Source organism: Pleurodeles waltl, chromosome 5 (assembly GCF_031143425.1).
Source record: "Pleurodeles waltl isolate 20211129_DDA chromosome 5, aPleWal1.hap1.20221129, whole genome shotgun sequence".
Classification (NCBI taxonomy): Eukaryota; Metazoa; Chordata; class Amphibia; order Caudata; family Salamandridae; genus Pleurodeles; species Pleurodeles waltl.
In genome coordinates this window covers 688,789,208-688,816,022 of record NC_090444.1, presented here as the reverse complement: position 1 = coordinate 688,816,022, position 26,815 = coordinate 688,789,208, and the positions used below count along the sequence as shown (strand labels likewise).

The following is a 26,815-nucleotide window of genomic DNA, read 5'->3' as shown; positions in this document are numbered from 1 at the left end:
TTACAGGGGTGGGCAGGGGAATTGGCACAAAAAAACGCTCCAAACATTCACCCTCAGTGGTGCTGGGGCGGCCAGGTGCAGGGTGCAAACAAGATGTCGGGTCTCCAATGACCCGGGGGTCGCTCAGGGACTGGAGGCGAGATCAAGGGGGCCGTCTCGGGCAAACCACAGGCTGGACACGGAGGAGGGCTGCCTGCTAAATGCAGCTGCAGTGGAGGTCGGGTTCTCCAAGGCCTGGGGGCTGCGGGTGCAGTGGGTCTTTAGGCGTCTGATATCTTCATCCAGAGCTTTGAGGTCAGGGGGGTCCTCGGTATTTCCTCTGCAGGTGGCATCGTGGAGAGGTCAACCCAGGGTGGGCACTTGCTCAGAACTGCCTGGGGATCCTCTCTAGCTGGTTGGGAAACCTGAACACGGGCCGTGGGTGTCGGGTGCAGAGTGGTTAGGACTCACACATTCGGAGTGAGGTTGGAGTCCTTAGTTATTGTTTTCTTCTTGGACAGGGCTGCTTTTCACAGGAATTATTGGTCCTTTTGTGTGCAGGACTTTCCTCTGGAGCTTGGCCTAGGTCGCTGGTCCCGCTGGATGCGTTGCTGTTCTTTTGCAGGTCCTTTGATCCAGGAGACAGGCCGGTAGGGCTGGGGCCAAGTCAGTTGTCGTCTTCCTTCTTCTCTGCTGGTGGTTTCAACTATGCAGTCCTTCTTCTTGTCAGGTTGCCAGAAATCTGGTGAGCTGGGTTAAGGGAGGCCCTTTAATCCTGGATTTAGGGGCGTTACAGAGGGCAGAGGCCAATGGTTACTGTCCCTGGGGGGTGGCTACACACTCCTTGTGCCCTCTCCCTTTGGGGAGGGGGGCACAACCCTAATCCTACAGGTCCCTGTCCCCCAAACCAAGATGGCGGAGTCTGCAGGGTGGGGGTCACCTCACCTCTGGTGGTCCTGGCTGGGGTGGTCACTCCTCCCTGTTTTCCCTAATTTTCCCACCAAAAGTGGGGCTTTGTCCGAGGAGGGGTGGGCGGGAGGGGGGTGGTGGCGGGTTGGGGAGAAACTCCACTAGCCTGAGTGCCCTGGGGCATTGTAATCCGAGGCTTGAGTCTTTGAGGCTCACCACCAGGTATTACAGGTCCTGCAGGGGAGAGGTGTGAAGCCCCGCCACCCAGGACAGGTTTTGTTTCTGACCACTGAGAGCAAAAAGTCTCTCACCCCATGTGGTCGGAAAACTTGTCTGAAAATGGCAGGCTTGCACAGACCAGGCAGTCCTACACTAGCAGTTTGGCTAACATACAGGGGACAGCTCTAAGGTGCCCTTTGTGTGCATTTCTCAATAAATCCCACACTGGCATTAGTGGGGGTTTACTGCGCTGAGAGGTTTGATATCAAACTTTCCAGTATTCAGTGAAGCCACTATGGAGCTGTGGCGCTCGTAATGACGAACTCCCAGACCATATACTCATTATGGCTATGCTGCACTTACAATGTCTAAGAATGGACTTAGGCACTGTAGGGGCATATTGCTCATGCAGCTAGGCCCTCACCTGTGGTATAGTGCACCCTGCCTTAGGGCTGTAAGGCCTGCTAGAGGGGTGTCTTACCTATGCCACAGGCAGTTATTTGTGGGCATGGCACCGTGAGAGGGGTGCCATGTCGACTTTGCCTTTTTCACCCTACCAGCACACACAAGCTGCAAATGCAGTGTACTTGTACTTGGTGAAGGGTCCCCTAGGGTGGCATAATACATGCTGCAGCCCTTGCGGACCTTCCCTGGCCACAGGGCCCTTGGTACCATGAGTACCTTTTACAAGGGACTTAACTGTGTGCCAAGGGTGTGTCAATTGTGGTAACAAAGGTACAGATTTTGGGAAAGAACACTGGTGCTGGGGCCTGGTTAGCAGGGCCCCAGCATACTTTCAATCAAAGTTGGCATCAACACTAGGTAAAAATTGGGGTTTTACCATGCCAACAGTGGCACTTTCCTACAAAAGATGAAAAACAATACTGAACAAACAGTTAGGGCAGGTTAAGTGAAGAGAAACCATCCAAAATAAAAGGTTTATAAAGAATATTCACAACTCAGTAGTCTAAATTGATTCTCCCACTCAAAGACCCATTGGAGTACCAACCAAATACTTTATAGAAAACAGTTTTTTAAGGAAAGATTACATTAGTTTAAACACCTTATGTGTGGCAGACTCTAATGCAGCACTAGCCTTTACTTTGAAGAGCAGTATTTCCATATGTGGTCAAGATACTTGTGAAGAATCATGTCACAGTGAGAATTTGTGGCTGACGCTGTAAGACTGTATGAGGCTCTCAACACCCCAGGAGGTTAAACAACACTTTCTTCTGAGATTAGTCATCAATGGTCTTTCTAAACCATGGTATGGGCCATGAGAGATGCAAACATAAACAAACAGGTAGCTTGATCTGCTGGAGAATTAGACATCTGAATAACGTGTGGTAAATACAAGAGGATGGTACACTGGTATGTTTTCATCTACTGAGAAATAGCCAGATCACTGGGGAAACAAAACAGCATGTCAATGAACAATAACAGGGGAATCAAACAAAAGGAGGGCTTGGAAACCAAGACTCAATGGATCATTAAGGATATAAGATATAGGGCCTGATTTAGATCTTGGCGGAGGGGGGCCTCTCCGTCACAAATGTGACTGCTATCCTGTCCGCCGAATTACAATCCCATTATATCCCCTGGGGATTGTAATTCAGCAGAGCTGACAGGACATCTGTCACATTTGTGACAGAGTAACCTCTTGGCCATGATCTAAATCAGGCCCATCATCAAAAAAATGCATAAAAAGCCTCAAAATCCAAGAAAGTATATGCATTGATAGCAAACTATGTTGAGTTATCTGCTGTCATTGAAAATGTTAGATGAAATAAAAACTTAGCAGACATGTTCATGTATAATTGGGCACAGCAAGAGACTATGATACTAACAGAACCTCCAGAATATGGTAAATTAAAACTTATTAGATGCGGTCCTCCACACCACCAAACATGAATACAATATATACAAATATATAAAAAGTCAATAGGTGCGTAATAATACTAAAAAGAATTAAAGGAACCGAAAGGACCCCTCAGGTTTCCATCTAACTTGAGGCAGGGCAATTACAGAATGCCCCATACCAGTAATACAGAGGCTTTGCTAACCATTTAACTCCTGAGATTTAATCAAGATGGTGAGCATCCACATAAAGAACAGAGCTAACGCTATTCCTTTCTTGGTACCGGCTTCCAAATAAATGAGTGGAATCGTTATGAAGCAGAAAAAACTCACCTGGGACACGAGAGATCATCTTGCAGAGATCAACATCCAACGCAGAGGCCCTCTGCAAGAGGTAGCCCCATGAACGCATCTGCACTTCATAACCCAATAAAATATCAGGGTCATACCTGCATTAAAAAAGCATGTATCAAAATGTAAATCAAAAGTTAAAAGGGTATACAATTTAAATATTTTTTTGTATTAACCACCTAAAAAAGCAGGTAATTGACATTAAACTAAGATATTGGCATACATCTAATTTTCTTACAAGATACTGCAGGATTACTTACTAAACATAGCATAAAATCAGACAGTTATTTTGCCTATACAACATTCACAAAGCAGGGGTAATACTGGAAAAGGTTCAGATGTGTTAAGTGACAAAAGATAAAGGAGGATCAATTGAATTTGTTTTCTCCAAAATGTAGTTTCTAATTGGCATGTAGCAACACAAATGGTTATGCCTTTAAATGATGGCCAAATCCTGTGTATACTCTAGTGTTAGGTAAGTGCCTGTTAATGCTTCCACCAGACAAGCAGTGCCAACACTGTCCTATAAATATTCTAGGATTCCCATTATACATAGATTAGAGTGATGCGCATTGTTCTCCATCTGCTCTTGTCTATCTTTAAGCCACGATACCTCTTTGTCAAGTTTATTGTACAATTCAACCACAGAATTCAACTTATACTCATATTCAGAGAGCCGCTGCTCCATTTCCTCTACTCTAGAGGATAAATGTGTCAACTCCTTGCGAACATTATCCAGACTTTTGTCTCACACAATCTCTACCCATGCCAAATACCCTAGGACTATGTGGTTGAATTTTGCTGACTATAAAAGATATGATTCTCGCAAGACTCATTAAAGAGAAACCATTTATTACACAAAATAAGTTTTGCCTTTCGTATTTTTTCCAGACATGACTGCAGAAACTGCTTGAAGACGCAAACAGTTTAGGAACATGCTCCCTGAATTTCAAGCAGCAGGTGCGCAGGCCTCGATAGCCCAACATTCTGAACTAAAAGTATTGTTTAAGGGAATATTTTAAATGGTTAATTTGGTTAAAGAGGCCACTATGTTTTTGAAAACCATAGGCTGAATTCAATCGAGTTTAACATTAATCTGAAGGATATAAGGGATCACAGGAATGGGGGTGCCGGGTTGGCGTGGAGGGAGAATGTTCAGCACTTAGCCATGGTGCCAAATAGCTAAAAAGGAGGTTTGGAGGAGCAAGTCAATTTAGTATTTTGTATGTGGTATATAAGCACATGCAGAATGTACAGTGAAGGTGCACAGAATATGCATGTTTATACTATATACACTTTTGAAAGATAATTGTATACCTGGACCTTGTGCTAAGCTTCCCTCTGAGGGAAACATCCGAAACAATGAGTCCGAAAAAACGCTTACAGCAGGTGGTGTGGGTCAGGGTAGGTGCGGGGGAATCAAGGTTTAAGTTATGGGTCACAATCCTTTAGTTATACCATTACATGAGATTCAGATAGCAATGGCTAACCAAGCAAAATTCTTGATGTTTAAGAAATGGGCAGGATTTAGCGAACATTCAGTAGTAATAGCAACACACACAGTACTTCATAAATTTATAGTAAAAAGAACCTGGATGCGAAATACATGCCTGGGGGAGCGAAATGTATAGTGATGCCTGGGGGAGCGAAATGTATAGTCTCTGGTGCTATGTAATCTGCAATATCGTCTCTGCACGTCTGACTCTGTTTAATTAGGCTTCCATGGAGGACCTATTGCAGTCTTTGCTGGAAGTCCCGGTGAGAATTATAATTCAGGGTGATTTTTTTTCAAAATATATTTTTTATTGATTTTCAACATTACAGGGTGAATAGCTGGTAGTCACGACGCCTATTACACCACAACCCCTTAACGAAGACGGGATAAATGACATCATACATCGGCTGGTAATTTGACATAATGATCATACACTGCAACCTCACGCATCTTCTTTGGAGTTACAGGTCAATGCCAAAATTAGGTATACATTAATCTTCTAGTGAAGTTTTTCCCAGCCATGTGTCACAATCCTATATCATCAAACACACTTCATAATGTGGTCAGCCAACGTTACTTACTATAAGGCCCTTATATAAGTAATGCGGGGAAGGGAATAAAACTTGGTGAAGATGAAAACGATATAACATGTCTTATGTGCGGTTCAGGGATACAGGGTATCCACGGCAAGTCACCCAACAGGGTCTCTAGGTCCCAGAGGGGAACCACCGGAGTCAGGGGCTGGAGGGCGAGCGATTGGGGACCGATGATCCCCGATGATCAAAGTGCCTGCCCAGCACGCGCATGGGGCGCATTCCCCTCCCCACCCATCAAAGACCTTGGAGACTAGGTAAACATTCGGCATCCGGGTGGGAGGTGGAGACGCAGAAGAGAAAGCTAGGACTCTAATTAGCACTGAGTACTATCGGGTAATGGCTGGCTGTGCAGTGGTAGGTCTCACTGTTAGCAGGGGTGTGCCTTGTGGGCTGGTTTCCTCATTACCCCGGGGGTGCCATTTTGTCAGCCAGTTTCATCATATAGGTGTCCCAGAGTGTAGTAACCCCTTACCTACCCTGCAAACGTTGGTCCTGCTCTAATTCTTTAGCTTCTTCCGCAGCCCAGTGGGATAGTAATTTAATCTGAACAGCACAAATGCAAGATATACAAATTTTAGATAGTGTTTAGTCTGTTTGTTTCTCTTGGCTATCACCAGTAGACAGAAGAGTGGGTCCAGTGGGAGGCATACATCTATAATATCCAACACGAGTTACACTATATGTGACCATGTGCTGCGTAACACTGGGCATTCCCATGTCATATGTAAAAAAGTAGCATCTTCATGGCTACAACTCAGGCATGAAAGGAAAGTTCCTGGGAACATACTATGTAGGCGATGTGGTGTCAGGTAAGTCTGATGAACATAACTGAATTGTGAATATTTCCATCTGGCGTTCCATGAAACATATCTCACACGCTCCAATGTCATTCTCCATTGCTGTTATGTCAAATCAATGCCCAAACAGTCGTCCCATCTAGCCTTGTTACAGGAATGTGGCACACCCTGTGTCCCCCTTAGTGCTGTGTAGAGGTTAGAGACCGCCCTCCTCTTAGAATGTAATGCAGCCCTTGATGTATTGTGGGCTTTGTAAAGCTCAACCGCCAGACTTTCCCTTTCACTGCTTGAACCGCTGGGTGAGCAAGGAACTGCCCTGTGTCCAGACCATATACTTTGCTCAGATTTGAAAAGGAACGCATCTGTCCCTCATCATAAAGGTCGCCTAAATATGCAAGTCCACCCTCTCTCCATGTATTAAAGTTGTATATTTGAGTAAGGTCTCGCAACTGAGGTATATCCCATATTGGGAGTCGAGGTGAGTAGGTGATCAACCGGCGCCGTGGATGGACATATCGAGTCCAGGCCAATGTTGCCGTCTGCAATAGCATACCCAAATCCGCACAGCGTGTGCCCGATGTGAGGAGCCATCTCAGTGCCCCTCCCTCCCCTACAGTGACTTGCACCATATCCCTTTCTATTGTTTGATCACCAGCCAACTAGAGCATCAGCCACTGGAGTTAAGCTGCTGCATTATATCGTTCTACTTCTGGCACCAGCATGCCCCCTTCGGCCAAGGGGAGCTGGAGTGCATCCATGGATACCCTCTTGCATCCCGATCTCCATATAAGTGCTGTTAGCAGACTGCACATAGCTTTAAAAATGGCTTTCCCAAGAGGAAACATTAATGCCATGAACAAGAAGATTAATCTGGGAAGAACCAACATTTTGGCAATGGCCGCTCTACCCACAGGGGAGAGGGGCAGGCACGTCCAGAATGACAAAGATTGTTGAGCGGAGGCCAGGGCCTTGCCATAGTTGCCCTCCACTAGGTCCATCTCAAAGTGATAAACATTGATCCCTAAATAACGGAAGGTCCCAGTAGCCCACACAAGCCACTCCCCGCTCGACGTGGTCCCGCATCTATGATGTGTCATAGCCATCTGGTGATGTGATATGTGGCTGTGCGTGGCACAAATCCGCACAGATCGGGGTGAATTAAGGGAGAGATCATCGGGAGCAGTCTGTTTGCCACGGTCTTGCTTAGGATCTTATAATCAATGTTTAGAATTGATAAGGATCTATATGAGCCCACTTCAAGTGGGTCTTTACCCGATTTGGGTAACACTACTATGAGTGCTTCGCACAGCGATGGTGGGAGTTCCCCTTGCTGACAACACGCCCTATACATATCCAGCAACAGAGGTGTAAGTGTGTCCTTGTAGGTAGCATAAAATTCAACTGGAAACCCATCCAGTCCGGGGTCTTTCCTCTGGCCAGCTGTTGTATCGCTAACTGTATTTTGTTTAACTGTAACGGTTACTTTAGGTCCTGCCTCTGCTGCTGTGTCAGGGTACAATGTTTCGTAATACTGTGTGAAGGTTTCATTAATTGTCTCCTGGGTGTTTATCACCTCTCCCCTGTCGTTGCGAATCGCCCCTACAACCATCCTGGGCACTTCTGAGCTCAGCAGCCATGACAGTGTGCGCCCTGGCTTGTCCCTGTCCTTATGTTGGTGGGGCAGGTGTGCTTTATAGTCTATATGACCTAGATGGCGCAGTTCTTCCCGGTGTTGATGGCGCTGAGCCGTCAACAGTTGGGCGTGCTAGGGGGTCACGTATAGCCTTCTTTTCCAGCCTATGTATATCATGTTCACGGTTCAGTATACTACGCCTAATGGTAGATGTCACCCCCACAAGAGGTGGCCATACAATGCCCTCGCAAAACCACCTTCATCGCATCCCACTCTACTCTGAGGTTGGCTACAGAACCGGAGTTTTGCTTAAAATACTCTGAGATGGAGGTACCTATCATCATTTTATACGCTGCGTCTTGTAGCGCTTCCGACTGCAACTTCCACAAGGGGATTGGTGATTTAAATTTGCCCCACTGGAAAGTAACTTTAAGGGGATTATGATCGGACAGTGTTCTGCCTCGATATTCAGAACCACAGATATGAGGCCAATAAAGTGAGTCACAGAAAATATAATCTAGCCTTGTGTGTATTTGGTACTCCGGTGCGTAGTAAGAGTATTACCTGGTCGAGTTAACCGCCAGACATCATGTAGACGCATGGAGTGAGACCACTGTTGATAGTGTTTAGTGGTTTGCAGGCCAGGAGTATTCGGGAGAGGAGGGATTGAGTCATGGTATTCTGTATACAATTAAAGTCACCCCCCCCCCCCCCCCCAAAGACCAGGAGCCCTAGGATCATGTAATAAGGTCGGTGTCAGCTCATTTAGGAAAGACCCTTGGGCAGGGTTAGGGCCATATATCGATGCTAACATAATAGGTTGGCCATTTAGGAGAATCTATCTCCCTTCCCGGTCTACGTGTACCCTGGTTTTAACGAAGGGCACCTCCGGCACCACCCAGATTAGTGTACGTCTGGCATAAGATGAGTATCCAGTACCATAGATTTGGCCCGTCCAGCGACAGCTGAGCTTAAGCAATTCCCCATGTGTCAAATGTCTCTCCTGGAGACAGGCAAAATGTTTCTGTTGCCGCCTAAGGTAAGTATAAACCCTGCGTTTGTACCACATTCAATTGGTGGTTTATCCACCAGTGCAAAGAAGGGATTGTTGGAAAGCTGTGAGGCTTCTTTTAGTGCTTTTAGTGCTCCCTCTCATTCCCTGGCTGCCTGGGCATTGACAGTCTCGCTCTGCTGGATTTACGTTTGCGGCCATTGTCTTGGGTGGTCAGCCAGGTGGCCTCATCGCATGGCTTCTGTGGGGAGTGCATTAGTCCTTTGGCATGTAGCCAGGACCACGCATCTTCTGGTGAGGTGAACACTCGTGTTGCCTCCCTATCAACCACCCGCAGTTTTGCTGGAAATAAAAGTGCATATTTGTAATTCAGTCCTCTCAGATGCTGCTTCACTTTGACAAAAGAGTTACGCAGTCTCTGCACTTGAGAAGTAAAGTCCGGATAAGCTGAAATCTCTGCATTTTCATGATGCCATGGGACATTTGCGCAGGAGAGTTGCAGAATCAAATCTCGGTCTCTAAAATGGAGGAGGCAGGCCACTATGGGTCGAGGAGGAGCCCCCAGGAGAGGGGATCGACCGGGAACTCTGTGGGCCCTTCCTATCATCAAAAACTTCGAGGTGTTCCCACCTAGAATTATATCAATCAACCATTGTTCCACAAATAGTTCCACACTAGGACCTTCCGTTCGTTCAGGGAATTCCACCAGTCTGATGCTATTGTGGCGCGATCCCCCTTCCGCATCCTCCGCCCGCTTGCGAAGAGCAGTCATCGCTAGCTTCACCTGCGTCATCAGGGCCTGAAGTTCCTGAACTGTAGAACAAAGCGAGGATTCCACTCCTTCCACCTGCTCCACCAAATTATGATGATCTACTTTGAGCAGTTTAACATCCACGGCTATTGGTCGATCCTAGCTACCAGTGAAGTTTTCATGTCTAGAATAGCCTGGAGGACCTTGTCAAACTGAAAAGAGTGTGATTTAAGTATTGTGTCCAATTAAGTGAGGGTCTCCATCGCACCACCGTCTCTCAGGAGTTGATCTTGGTCTTGCCCAATGTTCTAGGTGCCTTTAGTCTTACCCATATTTGCAGTGCAAGGGCAGGGGGGGGACCCATCACCTGGGGATCACCCGAGTGCACAGGAATGCAACTTACGACCACAAAGCCAAGCTTATTTATATAAACTTATAATTTGTCCCCGATGGTGGTCAGGACACAGAAAAGGCCGCTGGAGGCCTTGAGGGGAGTAGGTCGCCAAAGTTCTGTCCAGTACCCCCCCAATTGTTGCGACCTCCATCCCCACAGTGTTCTGAAGCTCAATGTACAGTGCAGATTCCTCTCGCGCCTGAGAAGCAATCCACCCAGAGGCTCAGTGCAATCCCCTCAAGCAGGTGTGGGTTAGGGGGGCAAGCAGTTGATATGGGGCCTCCCTGCCCCGCCCAACATTGGGAAAGTCACTGCCAGTGGGCGCTTGGTCGATTAGTCCCCCTCACCAATTATGCGTAGAGAGGCCTTGCAGCTACCTTCGCATGAGCACTGCCTCCCAGCATTACCTGAGGCTGAGGGGAAGACCACCCAGTGCTGTCACTTCGTGTTTCGGGGTTCTTCGTTGGCTCCCCAAAGCTTCTCACTGGTCCGAAATGTAGTTAAAGGACGGCCCCCCTCCGGCTCCCTCATCTACCACTTGCAGGCAAATTAACCTGAGTCGCGGCTCCAGTGGCTCCAATGGCTCTGCTAGCCGCCTGGTCCACAAATGATGCAGATCTCGCATGGAGCACACAGGCATCTTTCAGTGGGCGCGGGAGAAGTCCGTTGCCCGCTGCGCAGCACGTCCACTTATGCGCTGCCATTCGCAGCCCAGGCCTGGGTCGCCGCACGGCAGGCCTAGCGCTCCGTTGGCTGCCCGCCCCCACCAGGCCTCAACGTTCACACAGGTGTCGCAGCACCAGGTGCAGTTGCTGCTCCTCCCCTTACAAGCTCCGGTGCTCCTCCCAGGGCTGTGGACAAAATTTGACGTGTCTCGGTCAGCTGCTGACGCAATATCAGGGTGAAGTTCCCAGGGCCTCTGCGAAATTCCGGATCAGGCGACTGCACTGGCTGCCATCTTGACTCCGCCCCCCAGCGATTTTCATTTCTTATAAAATCCAGAGACTGATACTATAGCAAGCAATAAGAGGCAACAGAAGCCTAAGACAACTAAAATCCTATTGTATTATCAGAAGGATTTGCTGCTAATAGACCCACTGAAAGTTATTTTCCCAGAAAAAAGAAAGAACAAGTGTGTTTCTGCCATGTTTAAAAAATCTATACAAATCAATTTCTTTTTAGTGTGAGCTAGTCAGGACTTTGAATATTTGATAAAACTGCCTCCTCATAGGCTCTCAGAGCATTCACACTCTTGCGTTAGGTATTTTGGGAGGTAAGGGAAGTCCCAAATCTAAAAGACTGATTTAAAAAAGATGTAACTGGACGATAATGATTAGGTAGAAATGTTGGGAGAAAATACAGGAATTCATTAGACAATAAATCAAATGACAGCCGCTCAAAATATAATTTGTAATGCTTTAACATTACGTGGACACAAATAATAATAATAATAATAATAATAGCTAAAGATAGAGCAAATAAATTAGCTAAGAAACAAAAGCTGAAGCTCGTAAAGGTGGTTAGAAGTTATTGTGAGATGTTCCTGCTATATTATACAGGAGAAGAAGAGAGGTGTTTGGAAAATGTTGAACTTGCACCGAGGTCTATGTAATAAAAAATAAAAAAAACTCTACCTATGGGAAAAGGCCATCCGGGGAAAGTAATTGTTCTGGAAGATTTATGGCCTGGCAGACTCAGGAGAAGTTATCCAAAAGCATTATCCATACATTATTACGCATATTTTGCACAATATGCACTTATTTTAAGAACGATTTGATAAACATGAACTTAAAAGAAAATGAAACAGAAAATATTTTAAGACTAACTAAATACCCCAGAAATATAATTACAGTGTTTTTTTTTTTTTTCCAAATGAAGGCACAGTTTTATAAACAAAAATAAATTATATGCCCTATTCGGAAACCTACTTGATCGACTTGGAGTGAGGAGAAAGACATAGGACAGACCAGACCATTCTATTAAAATGGAGGGCTAATGTTTTTTTTTCAAATTGACATATTTTATCATGGGTGATATATCGAAGTCCTGGCTTGAAATTGAGATGGTATTTACCAGGGATAATCATTGGTTACAATGGTCATATAACACTCCAAATAGGGTTAAAAGCAACAGATATAAACACAATATTGACGAATAAAGAATTATTATTGGTCATTATGACCCTGGCAGTCCAGGAACCGCCACGGCGGAGGTCCTACCACTGCCGTCCCATCAGTGAACACCACAGTGTTACGAGGAAGGCAGTGTGGCTGAATGAAAGCAGCCATACTGCCACAAGTCTTGCCAGTGCGGGTGGACCACCGCAGCCGGCGGGCGCCTTCTCCGGATCAGAGGCATGCAAGATACCACCGACCGTATTACAAGGGTGCACACTGCCAGGGTTTTTGTGGCAGTCGACCCCGCCACAAAAACTCTGGTGGTAACGGACCCCAAGACAGGAAGACGCATTCCTGTCCCACGCAACCGCACCCCCACACACACATTCAGACGAACACACATGCCTGAACACACAGGCACACACCCCGAACATACACATCTCGCAAACATTCCCACACCCCTATTATGGTCATCCCACATACCTGGCAGGAATCACACATCAGCCCACGACGTGGAGCTCGTCAGGTAGTGGGCAGGTGAAGGTGGTGACGGCGGCCACATACCACATCACAGCTGGCATTTCACGTGATGGGCCCAAGTCCCCCATAGGCAGCAACAATACCCCATTGGTTGCTGCACGGCGGTGCAAACCGCCAATGGTTTACCGCCGTACAGTGACCGCTGTCCTCAATTGTGGCTCATAATCTGGCAGGCGGAGTCTTCTCGTTGTGGTGGTGCTGTTGGTGGGACTGCCTCTCTCTCGCCGTCGGCTGGCCTGGTGGTGGCTGGAATGTGGCTGTAATTAGCGGTCTTCTGTGTGTGCCTCCTAATACGGCAGTCAGGAGACTGCCATCACTGGCGGAATTTCGGCGGCCGCCAGCGCAGTGATCTTGCCGAAATACCGCCAAAGTCGTAACACGGGCCTTGGTCTCTAATTTAGTCAAATTCCCAGTGCCAAAACAGTTAGAAGATTTCAAATAATATCTCGCAGGAGTGGAAGAAGATGTATTTCAAAGAGCTGCAAACCAGTGGGAAAGAGGAAGGAATCCCCCTAACCAGAGAAATAAAGGGCATAATTAATAAATCTAATTTTGTCAGTGTTAGGGGGTTCCAACTGGCGCACAATGCGGTTCTATGCAAAATGGCTAATCTATCGGACCCCACAGTTTTTACAGAAGATGAATTTAGAAACTTCGGGTCAATGTTTTCGATCTGCACTAGTAGATTAAGCTAATTGGTACCACGGTATCTGCTGCTATGCCGAATTAAGCAACTTCTAGTATTTGATTTTTCAATACTTACAAATTCATTTGCAAATTTAAATTGTTCGCAACGCTTCCCTGGTATTTGTAGGACATGATTCTGTGCTAGAGATGATCCTAAGACATCAAAAGATAGTCCATCTCTCAACACTAGTGCCCAGAACATGTATTACAAAGGTGGAAGTCAAAATCAATTCCTTCCATAAGACAGTGGATTGGGAAAATGAAAAAAAATTTAGACAAAAGGAATATCTGTATGCCACCTTTAGTGGGTATACCACAATGCTTAATAAATACTGGGGTCAATTTATGGATGATGAGGAACAGAACAGACTATAAGGATCAGAGCCCCATATATAGATGAGAAAATGTGCAGGATGAGGTTCATAATTACACATACGGGTACGTACTGCAAGAATGTACTGTTGTACCTAAATATCAAGATCCAGATAGCCCTATGGGGGTTATAGGAAATTAATTGTTTAACCCCTTAGCTGCTAGGCCTTTTCCCCCCAGTGCTGAGCCCTTTTTTGGCTATTTGGGGTAGTTCGCGCTTAGGGCTTCATAACTTTTTGTCCACATAAGCTAACCACGCCAAATTTGCGTCCTTTTTTTCCAACATCCTAGGGATTCTAATGGTACCCAGAGTTTGTGGTTTCCCCTGGAGGAGACCAAGAAAATAGCCAAAATACAGTGAAAATTTTGTTTTTTCCAAAAATATGGGAAAAAAGGGCTGCTGAAGAAGGCTTGTGGTTTTTTCCCTGAAAATGCCATCAACAAAGGGTTTCTGGTGCTGAAATCACTATCTTCCCACCTTTCAGGAACGGGCAGACTTGAATCAGAAAACCACATTTTTCAACACAAATTTGGCATTTTACTGAGACATACCCCATGTTTACTATATTTGGTGCTTTCAGCCTCCTTCTAGTTAGTGACAGGAATGGGTGTGAAACCAATACTGGATCCCGGAATGCTAACCATTTCTGACAACTAGACAAAAGTCTGAATTCAGCAAGGGGTCATTTGTGTAGATCCTACAAGGTTTTCCTACAGAAAATAACAGCTGAAATAAAAAAATATTGAAATTGAGCTGAAAACAACAGCCATTTTTCTTTATGTTTTACTCTGTAACTTTTTCCTGCGATGTCAGATTTCTGAAAGCAATATACCGTTTTGTCTGCTGGACTCTTCTGGTTGCGGGGATATAAAGGGCTTGTAGGTTCATCAAGAACCCTAGGTACCCAGAGCCAATAAATGAGCTGCACCCTGCAGTTGGTTTTCATTTTATACTGGGTATACAGCAATTCATTTGCTGAAATATGAAGAGTGAAAAAGAGGTATCAAGAAAACCTTTGCATTTCCAAAATGGGATCAAGATAAGGTTTTGAGGAGCAGTGGTTATTTGCACATCGCTGAATTCCGAGGTGCCCATACTAGCATGTGAATTGCAGGGCATTTCTCAAATAGACGTATTTTTTACACACTCTCTTATATTTGGAAGGAAAAAATGTAGAGAAAGATAAGGGGCAATAACACTTGTTTTGATATTCTATGTTCCCCCAAGTCTCCCGATAAAAATGATACCTCACATGTGTGGGTAGGCCTAGTGCCCGCGACAGGAAATGCCCCAAAACACAACATGGACACATCCTATTTTTTGATAGAAAACACAGCTGTTTTTTCCAAAGTGCCTACCTGTAGATTTTGGCCTCTAGCTCAGCCGGCACCTAGGGAAACCTACCAAACCTGTGCATTTCTGAAAACTAGAGACCTAGGGGAATCCAAGGAGGGGTGACTTGCAGGGCTCGGACCAGGTTCTGTTACCCAGAATCCTTTGCAAACCTCAAAAAGTGGCTAAAAAAACAAGTTTTCCTCACATTTCGGTGACAGAAAGTCCTGGAATCTGAGAGGAGCCACAAATTTCCTTCCACCCAGCGGACCCCCAAGTCTCCCGATAAAAATGATACCTCACTTGTGTGGGTAGGCCTAGCGCCCGCGACAGGAAATGCCCCAAAACACAATGTGGACACATCACATTTTTTCATAGAAAACAGTGCCTACCTGTGGATTTTGGCCTCTAGCTCAGCCGGCACCTGGGGAAACCTAGCAAACCAGCACATTTTTGAAAACTAGAAACCCAGGGGAATCCAAGATGAGGTGACTTGCGGGGTTCGGACCAGGTTCTGTTACCCAGAATCCTTTGCAAACCTTAAAAAGTGGCTAAAAAAACAAGTTTTCCTCACATTTCGGTGACAGAAAGTTCTGGAATCTGAGAGGAGCCACAAATTTCCTTCCACCCAGCGTTCCCCCAAGTCTCCCGATAAATATGATACCTCACTTGTATGGTTAGGCCTGGTGCCTGCGACAGGAATAGATCACACAACGGTCAATGTTGGTCCTTACGTGAGGCAGCTGTTGACCCTGGGGTGATCCATTCCTGACACAGGCACTAGGTGTAGGCCCTCAAGTGGGGTATTGTTTTTATCAGGACAGGTGAGGAGTCACTGGGTGGTAGGAATGTTGTGGATCCCAGCATATTCCTGTAGTTTGTGTGACAGAAATGCGAGAAAAATTGAGTTTTTTTTCAACATTTCAGATTTGCAGGGTATTCTGGGTAAGAAAACTTTGGGGAATCCACACAAGTCACACCTCTGTGGACTCCCCCGAATGTCTAGTTTCCAGAAATGTTTGGGTTTAGTGTGTTTCTCTATATGGTCGCCGAATCTAGGACCAAAAACACAGGTGCCTGCCTTACAAAACCAGTTTGTTTTGCCATAGATAATTTTGATGTCTCCACAATATGATTTGGGTGGTGGAATTTGGGGCTGAACTAAATTGGGGAGCTCCCAAGAGAGCACTCTCTCTCTCTGCTTGCTGCCGCATTCACCTGCTCTCTGGGTTGGCCTAACCCACTATTACCCAGTTGCACGAACAGCTTGCGAAGGGACAGCAGGACTGTCCTCATCACCTCCCTCATAATGTACTGGAAGAGGAGTTATCGAATGGGACTCCTCTGACTGAAAAATCACTCCCAGAGTCTGCGCCATTGTCCTATCCCTCAGATGCTGTCTCAGTCTCTGATCCTATGTCAGAGCGATCCTCTATAACCCGAGTGCAGGCAGCAGTCATCCATCAAGATGCCATCTCTGCTATTGGCTAAACTGTTGCTCTAAAACACTAGCCTACGTAGACAGTCACAAAATCGATGGTGTGTGTGAGATACGTGCAACAGTAGAGGCCACCTTACCTGTGCTTCTTCCCTCAATCAGCACGTACTTTCAAGACACTCAAAAAAACACCTTGTCACATACCATTCGTCACAGTCTTTAGCACCTCCTGCGCCCAGTCCAACAATCATTATTGGTGCTCCCACTCCATCCTCCTCGGATTCCCTCATTACCACCCAGCAAAAGTGCCCTTCATCTCTCCATAGCCGCCCTCCACCCCGCACATACATTTCATTGGTATTATAGCGCAGGTAATGGCTGACTTTACTAATGTACTCAGCTATTTACATAAAATACAGATTTGCTCTTTGCAGTAGGCATATAAACCTTCTGCGCTTCTTTATGGCACTAAAACTGCCACTAGACAAGTCGGACCCTTTTCCCCCCAGGGAAACCACACACATATTAAAAAAAGTGATATATATATGACAGCCAACCACCTGAAACTCAACTCAAGCAAAACCGAAATAATCCTCTTTGGCCCACACAAAAACACCTGGGACCCCTCATGGTGGCCCACCACGCTAGGCCCTGCACCCACCCCCGCCAACCACGCACGCAACCTCAGCATCATCCTAGACTCCTCCCTCTCGATGACCCAACAAATCAACGCTCTCACCTCCTCATGCTTCAACACACTCCGTATACTGAAAAACATTCAAATGGATCCCCACAGAGACCAGAAAAACTGTCACTCACGCACTCATCAGCAGCAGGCTTGATTACGGAAACGCCCTCTACGCCGGCACCACTCTAAAACTCAAGCGCAACCTACACGCATCCAGAACTCAGCAGCACGACTCATCCTCGACCTCCGCCGACACAAACACATCTCTCCACACCTCAAATCCTTCCACTGGCTCCCCATTGACAAAAGGATCACCTTCCAGATCCTCATCCTCGCACACAAATCACTCCAAAACACAGGCCCTGCCTACCTCAACGAGAGTCACCTTCCACACCCCCACACGAAACGTCCGCTCAGCTGACCTCTCTCTCGCCTCTGTCCCCCGCATCAAACACACCACCACCGGGGGCAGATCCTTCTCCTACCTTGCACCCAAAACCTGGAACGCCCTCACAGCCCACCTTCGCAAGACCCAAAACCTACTTCTTTTCAGGAAGGGCCTCAAAACCTGGCTTTTCGAACAGTGAACCTCCCAGCCCCTTTCCCTCCCCCCGTTCACCCCCCCAGCGCCTTGAGACCCTCACGGGTGAGTAGCGCGCTTTATAAATCTCTTTGATTGATATAGATCTACCTCTATATATATCTATCTATCTACATAGATATATTTATAGATATATCCATGTACATAGATATATCTATCTACATAGATATATATAGATCTATATATACATCTGTTTTGTTTTAGTTGTTGTATGGTTTCCTTGGGGGCCAAAATGGCCCCCAGGGAAACCCTACAACATCTAAAAAAAAAATATTGCCCCCACAGGGGGTCACCCTGCCCACGGGTGACCCCCTGTCATTTTATTTTATTTTTTTTATTTTATTTTTTTAAGAAAAAAAAATTCACCCGGGGGGGGGCGCGATCACGCCCCCCTCCCCCCCCCCCCCCCCCCCCCCCAGGGGGCACCTACCTTTTTTTTTTAAATAAAAATTATGCCAGGGGGGGGCGGCCCGTTTTCCGAGGGGGCCGCCCCCCAAAGTGAAATCCCTGGCGTCTAGTGGTGTTTCCTGGCCCCCGATCGCAGCTGTGCTGCGATCGGGGGCCAGGAAACACTTTCAGAAGGCCTCGTAAGAAAGGGGAGAGTCTCCCCTTTCTTACGAGGCCTTTTCAAAGTGTTTCCTGGCCCCCCCGATCGCAGCTGTGCTGCGATCGGGGGGCCAGGAAACCTGAAAGTGTTTCCTGGCCCCCGATCGCAGCACAGCTGCGACCGGGGGCCAGGAAGCACTTTCAGGAAGGCCTCGTAAGAAAGGGGAGACTCTCCCCTTTCTTACGAGGCCTTCCCGAACGTGGGAAAGGCCGTTTTCCCCATCAAAGCAGGAAGCGGCCGCAAGGCTGCTTCCTGCTTTGATGGGGAAAACACCTTTGAAACGTCAGCGCACCTCGAGGCACGCTGACGTCACAAAGGGGCGGGTGGGGGGGAGACACGGAAACTTCCGTGTCTCCCGGGGGAAGATTAAAAAAAATCCTCGGGTGCGACGCACCCGAGGATTTATTAATACCCTTCCTGGTGTCGGCCACTGGTCGTGACCCGCACCAGGGAGGGTGTGTGGGCATCGGCCAGTGGCCGACGCCCGCACCTAAGAGGTTAAACAGTGCAGCATTATTTAGGTTAATATAATGATGTTCATATACGATTCCTAAAGATTATAGAAACAAGAGGTTGGTGTTGTATATAGTGAAACACCCTGAGGGTACTATCTTTATCGATGTATGAATTATATGGTACAGAAATTGGAGATTTGTGCGAAGAATAATATATGACATTATTTATAAAAAATTATACTGCATGTGTTTTTTCTTTATTATCCACTTGCTGCTAAATTGTGCCTTTTAATAAAAATATAAATAAAATAAAAAAGACGAACCCCAAAAAAAGAAACGGCCTTTCTTCAGGGGGAAGGATTGCAGTTGAAGTATACTGAATATATATATATATTTTTTGAAGTGACGTTAAAGAAACCAATATTTACGAATTCAGGAGTCAGCAAATGCAGTTTCGTTGTGTAAAAAATAGATGAACATAAGTACTGCTTTCCCGTATACCGCAGAAGGTAAAGTTAGAGTAGTTATAGGAGTCTATGTTTGTGTTAACAGCCACAAAGAAAATATATCCTGTAAAGTTGCAGTATTATTCCTCCTAGTCCTTCCCTACCAGGCTATAGTCTGATTTGAAGGGTTCTATGAATAAACAGATTTAATCTGAAACAAGGAACACAACTTTTAATTTCCTCAGCAGGCTCAATTATTCTCCACGAAATTATTAATGGACAAACCAATCACACAATGGACATGTTAAATATTTCAGGAAGAACGTTAATGTGTTTAAGAGTAAGAGGATAATGAAAACATGAATTTAAAAAACTCTGGGAGTTATTACAACTTTGGAGGAGGTGTTAATCCGTCCCAAAAGTGACGGATATACCATCAGCCGTATTACGAGTCCATTATATCCTATGGAACTCGTAATACGGCTGGTGGTATATCCGTCACTTTACCGTCACTTTTGGACGGATTAACACCTCTTCCAAAGTTGTAATAACCCCCTCTGTTTCTAAGTCTAATTATTCACTTGCCAGCAAAATCGATTAATAAGTGACATAGCGACCTGATACCTAATGCTTTTCCCTCACTGAGGAGCAGAAAAGAAAGTGTTATCATACAGTGCACAGATCACTTTCCCAGGCAAAAGTTACAGTGCACTCTGCACTTCTGAAGGAGTAAATAAATGCTGGTTGTGTTGGTTGTGTCATTTATGTTCTTCTCTTCTGTCAGATATCATGGGAATTTTAACTGCTGTTTCCTAAAATAAAATACAAGGAATTAAATTTGCCAATGTACCTTCTCACAAGATTAACAACTTCTTGAAAGAGCTGTTTCTCATCTGTAGCATAGATGATGTCCAGGCCCGTAACACCAGATCGAACAAGTAGTGGTGCCTTCTCTCTGCTGCCTAAAAACATGTAAAAATGTAAACAAGACAACAGAAAGTAATTAAGAGCACTACATATTGGTTTTAATAAAGCCACAACCACAAAATATTCCATCTACTACAGATACAGCTCCATGGGTTGTATTGGTGAATACTTTTAAAGTTCATGTACATTTCCATACTGTAAGCAACTGTAGATTTAGGTCCAAGCATGGGATATATCTCCTTTTAACAAGCAAATCAAATCTGCAGTTTGCTTGTACATATTTGTGAATGGGTTGTATGCAAGGCAGGCTCTACCAAACATGTGAGCTGCACTTTCCTAATGAAAAGCAAATGTGGGCTCAGCGTTTAATACTCTAGTGTGAAAAAGGTTGCAATGTGACCTAATTTATTAAAAACAAGGCCCCCTCATTAGCTGAAGTTATTGGCCAGTTCAGGTTATTTAAGCTTAATACTTGAATATGTATTTGTCCTTAATATTGTTTGCCAGTGCTTCTAATGTCATTCTTCCCAAAGACAACCTTTACATTGTCAGTGTTCTCAAGATCAGTACTGCTTACATCAATTTCTAAACTGTAAAGCCTTAGCAGGATAATATTTCAATTGTCTTTCATTATTTATTTACTGTATTTAATTTAATACTATATAATGTAAGGATAAACTTTTCAGTTGGTAGTGCAACCTCTACAAAACAGGTTTCCGATGCTAGGCACTGCCAAGAGACTAATCAGTTTACAAGCAGGGATGTGGAATTCCTATATAACCAAGGCCCGGGATGTATTCCTTGAGGTCAAGGACAACAAGTTTTCATGTTTACTTTGTCCTTGGGACAAGAAGGTCCAACCCCTTGTAGCACAAACCATTTGGCACCAGTTTACATAGAAGGGACTGTCTGCAGTTGAGGTAACCTGTTTCCATTTGGTGATGGTGTTCAAACTTGTATTTATGGTTCATTAATGAAAAGCCATTATTATTAGGGTGAGCACTGTAACTAAACATTTTAAGGTTACATTCACTACTGACAATGGTTCCAGTAAAAAAAAATAATAATAATATATATATATATTAAAACGTTTGAAAAGTTTAACAATATGAGGTTAAGTATAATGCTCCCAGAATGCTCTCTGATTAGATGCAAATATTTGCAGAAGCCTGTAAGCAAGACTGATGATTCTTTGCTTACAAAATAAAATGTTCAGAAAAACATGCAACCATTTTCTACAAGATTATGGAAAGCATGAAAATAAACAAGCACTGGCAAAGCCAACTGATCTGACGTGTTGTGAGTCATTTGGTTTCGTCTTGTTTTGACATGGCTTTTGTAACACTTTATTGTTGTGGGAGCTGCCAGGTCCCACCATGGTAACAAACACTGGCAACAAGCAAAAAAAATTGGGGGGGTCTCATAAAGCACACAGTGCCTACAGTGGTGCAACAAAGGCCCCGCAGCCCCTGCGGTGCGGGGGGACTCCTCCAGGGGTCCGCACAGCCCCTGCCCTGAGTGAGTCTGGAGGGGGAGGCCCCTCCATGTTCTGTGCATGGAGGCCCATCCAGTTTCATTACACCATTGATTGTAGTTCCTGGCACTGAACAAAACTACTTTGTGTGCCAATATGCTCCTTGTGTAACAGCAGAATGTGATCACTCACAGTAAAGCCAGCCTATAGATAGAGAAATAGAAATTTAACAAAAAACAAAATGTCTTGGTTAATGCCAGACCTACTAAGGAACCCAATTCTTTCAAAAAAAGTCACAAAAGTGCACCCATTTCATGAATTCACAAAAACTTACAGAAGTAGACCAGGAAATCGTATTCCTAGAAAATATTTATTAACTGTATTTTAACACGAGCAAATATGCATGTGTAGATTTGTTCATGCAAACAATTGAGCGTTTACAAGTTCACTTTCCTCCAACCACTTTTTTCCCCAATCCTGGAAGAACTTCTGCTTCTGCTGTTGTCGGGAGTAAATATCCAACCTTTCTCAGCATTGGAAAAGATTAGGGAAGAGCTTGTGAAAATTCTCAAAACATGCTAAGTTAGTAGGTTTGCAGACCCAAAGGCATTCCAGCCCTGGCACTATTGCTTACTGCTTCCTCCAGCCCCAGTATGTAGATCTGCTGAAAGGTGGCAAAATAAGGAAATTGCTATAACAGGGATTGAAACTGCAAGTATTCAAACCCTACTATAGTATTAGCCCTGGTATGATCAACAAGGCCACTATCAGAGCTCTTACATAATGAAAGTGCTGCCATAATTTGTTGCCACACTATATGGGACCAAAAGAACAAGTAGATGCGCCGCTGACATGAAGATGGTTACACACTGAATACGTTTCAAGTATTTTAAAAACATATGGCAGTGTTACCCAATTAAGGACATCCACTATTGCCAATGTTTTGTTTTTATCAAACGTCTATGAAACTAATTTTAGGGCAATGACTTATTTTTCTCACTTGTTCCTTTTTTAATTATAGCTTAAGTAGATAATGTTTTTGCACAGTTCTGGCAACCTTTCAGTACACAAACATGACTGTCTCATTGTCCATTTTAACTTGCTCTACAAATTGAAACCTTGGCTACTTGCTCAGACTGGTGAATCTACCTTGCATGCAGTCCAATCTTTCAGTACTCTACTCGTGTGAAAAGGACTTTGTAGTAGCCAAGAAAAAGTGACATTTGAGGGGAAAAACCTTCCATCAATTATAAACAAAGCCCCAGTACTCTTAAACTGTGGAACCTTTTACCATCTCTGCATGGACTTAATGAAGCAGAAAATAAACAACATTCAAGGCTCCAAGATTCCGAACCTGGTTTGTCTATCCACACATTGTTATGTACCACGGTTCTAATGTTCCTCCTACTTTGACTTTAGGATGTATGTGAACAGAGTTGCCCAAATATTCTACACAAACTCAAGCCTACTTGCAAATTAGACGATCCTCTTGTAACCAGAGGCCACTTTGAAACTCTTTTATCCTATGTTCTGAATTCAGTTAATTGTTCCTTTTTTATTGGGCTTATTTCCTGATGATCTGGAGAAAGCCATTTTAAACAACTTTTTGAAAAAGAGGATCATTAACGAGACCCCCAACCAATTATCATCACATGGCCATGAAAAATCTTAAGAAAACAGCCTGCATTGAAGTACAGGCTTTTACAGAGATGCACACAATGAGATAATTTTCAATCTGGTTTTAAACCCATAAATGGCATCTAAACAATTCTTGTGAAAGTCTGGGGTAATGTGTTAACTACATCAGATAAGGGCATATGTCTCTTTATATAATGTAGTACCCTCTTGGAAGCCTTCAACACTATGGTACACTCACTGATCTTAGAGCAGCTAATGACTCTTGTCAGTGATAAATCACAATTGCTCTGTTGATTGGCATACTTTGTCTGGGCAGGGGATCAATGTATTAAATTGTGACTTTATGTTTCCTCTTTTCATTCCTCTTTCAATTAACTGTGAAGTCCCACAGTGTTCATCCCTCTCCTCCATCATAGTTTATTCTACATATTATTTGACCACTGTTCAATATGATTAGGTGTGGAGGCCTGAAATACTAGTCTTATGCTGATTACCTCTGGGTTGATTGGCCTTCAGATAATTTACAGATCACAAATGAAACTGCTGACCAGCATAGTGCTCTAAAGCATCATGCATACAACACACAGGTTATGGTAATGGGATTAAACATGTACGTATGTCTCTCTGGTGCTGTGCCTATCAACTCCTACTTTTTTAAGTTTCCTCATGAAATCTATAAATCAGGTTATAAATGTAAGGTTGTGCCGCCCTCATCTAGGAGTCTGTTCAACCTTCAACCAAAACCTCATAGTTTAAACTATGTCAACATCAAATGATGTTGGATTATCTTTCTGCAGTGTCCCTAAAATAAAAGTAGAAGCACTGATTTCACACTGGACTATGGAAATAACGTCTGTGGAGTTATCCTGGACAGACAAATTGCATAATTGCTTTGCCTACAAAGCACAACAACACATTCAACTTTTGGCTCCCCAAGAGGGACCCAGGGTCTATTTTGCTAAGACCCTGATATCTTAGTAAAAAACAATTGGAAAATGTGTATCCTCTATATCTTGATTGGCTGATTGATCCCTACAGTAAATTGTAAGCTTCAGAACAACAGAAGGCTTTTCATCATTGGACTCAGACTATGGAATGCACTTGTGTTGAATGTTCAAAAGGAAGAATATCGGATGCCTTTCTTTACAGATGAAAAATCTTGGTAGTTTTGTGAAATTATCATGATTTATAGCTTTAAAAGGCTGGCTGTTCTGTAAACTGGTTAAGTTTTCCAGATAATTTCCAACTCCATATTTTCGCATTAATTTATGGTGCCTAATACAGCTCAGTCTCGTGTATGTAAAGTACATAAAAAAAAAAAACACCACCACAAAAAAATGTTGCATGACAGGTCAAGATCACCGTGAGTAACTCAGTTGTGTGCTTGGGTGTAGCAAGGATTAGATAATTCAACTCAATAAAGAAAATCAAGTTCCTAAAGACTGGCAGCAAGTGATCAAAAATTATGTGCATGCAACATAAAAACTTTCAAACAAAAAAATGGTTTCAGATAAATGAATTATCACAATAAATAACAGTTAAGACACTATGAAATTCTGTACTGCATTTGTGCTTCTAACCATGCTTGGTAAGAAAAAACAAACAAACCTTTGCAGCTGCTTGTTCCATCTTTTTCAATCATTATTGCACCAGTGAGTAAATTTTTTTCAGAATTTGCAAGAACTGCATCAGAGGAAATGCGGTAGAATAAAGCACAAATTGGATCAAATTCGGGGTCTGGCTCCAGGTCTCTGCGGGTTCGTGCGTGCAACTCCATGCTAATAAGAGTAAGGTTCTGGACCTAGAAGAAAAAACGCAGAACATACAAACGTGTTCAGTTCTAGTTTGGTGAGGCATTCCTTCTGGATTTCTGCTCTCTCGTAATTAAGTGGGTCTAATTAGTCCCTTATTTTATGTTTTACTTACAAAACAGGTTAACATTCTACATAATTAGATAATCACCGGATTACATGAGGATTAGTTAAAAAGATCATGGTTTGCAATTAAAATGCCTATGATGGTCCAGTTATGCGCATCAGTAGTAGTAATTATGCACATAACTTGCTCTAAAGACAAACAATCCAGTTTAAAAACGAAATTAAGCTTGGACGACACAATTAATATAAAATTATGAGTTATGGTACTGTAACTGCCGACTGCTGGGCTCAAGCACATTTTTTTGTGTGTTAAAATATGGAGGTCACAAGCATGCCACAGTCTTTATCAAACCTCTTACTATGTCTACATTGAAAGGAATCATCAAAACATTTAGATTACAGGTCTTGAGTGTGCATTATCAGAAAAACATTGTGCGACGTGTGCTAAAAACTAATACACTACTATAGAAAAAGTTAAATTATTTGCACTCAAGAGAAAAACAAATTATGCTTGTGCCCAACTGTCTCTCAAAAATATACTATGAAAAGCTGGAGGAAGAAGCAAGGTGTAGAACCAATATATGCGGAGATCTCAGATATGTCTAAACATATATTGTGTGGTAACAGACAGTTAATTTACCAAGGCTCTTCGAAAGCAAACCATGTGGCTGACAGAGAAATGAGCAAGCCGCTGGGTATATTCCCATTCATAGTTTTATATTTTACAGGCCACTACAAGTGAGAACCACCTGTGCTGCCAAAACTTGGGAGGATACGTTGTCTTTGAATAGGAACAAAAGAAACCCCAGTTCTCTTCATCCAGGGTTTTGACAATGTTTGTGAGTGTGGGGTTTGGGAATAAAAGCTTAAGTACACATCAATGAATCTGGGATACAATTAGAGTCTGAGAAGGTTCTGAGTTCCACTTGCTGTATGATCAGAAGCCAGTTGAAAGATTCCATGACAAAAATGTCGTTGAAACATCTTATATTATAGATTAAGTTGGTGGTATGATCTTTTAGCAGCTGGCCCAGTGCAGTATTCAATGCAAGAAAGTGCCCAGCTTCATCACACTCTACAACAAGACATCTCTTTCATATAAAGCATGCCGTTATATGTTGGAGGTACCGTTTGATAGACAGATGTCCTCTTTCACCAACGGTACAGCTCGCTACTCTCAAAAGATTGTGACTGATCAAGATTTATGGAAAACTAGGTTCAGTGCTGTCCATAAGGAGGGGACTGAAAAATCCATTGATTGGACGGAAAAAAGTCTAAAAAGAGAAACAAAAATACTCTAGTAGCAGGCAAAACTGAAATCGCCAGAGCTATCAGGGGACAAAATGGAGATGTAGCAGAATACTTAGGAAGGAAGGAAAAAACAGCATAAGCTGAATCAAAGCAAGCAACCAGGAAAAAAAACTAATTATTTATATACACCAAGAGATGCCCTTAGACCTGGATTTTTCTTTGAGCTACTTTAAGTCGTGAAGAAGAAAACCTAAAAAGTAGAAAAAAAATACCATCTTCCCCAAAACTATGGACTGGATTAGGTAGGATTCAAAACCTACTTCTCAGCTACGCGTGGACGCCTGCTGCAATGGACCAGGAGAGATGTGAAA

General features: G+C 44.0%; 1 protein-coding gene across 4 annotated transcripts in view; it reads right to left on the bottom strand.

Moving 5' to 3' along the window:
- Positions 1-26,815, bottom strand: part of REV3L (REV3 like, DNA directed polymerase zeta catalytic subunit) — a 948,974-nt gene that overhangs the window by 245,259 nt on the left and 676,900 nt on the right. For all 4 annotated transcript variants that reach the window (XM_069234598.1, XM_069234599.1, XM_069234600.1 and 1 more), the window contains exons 17-19: positions 24,925-25,117; positions 20,128-20,239; positions 3,298-3,413 (exon numbers count right to left, since the gene is read on the bottom strand). In XM_069234598.1, the coding sequence (XP_069090699.1) occupies positions 3,298-3,413; positions 20,128-20,239; positions 24,925-25,117 (421 nt within the window). The remainder of the gene's footprint in view (positions 1-3,297; positions 3,414-20,127; positions 20,240-24,924; positions 25,118-26,815) is intronic.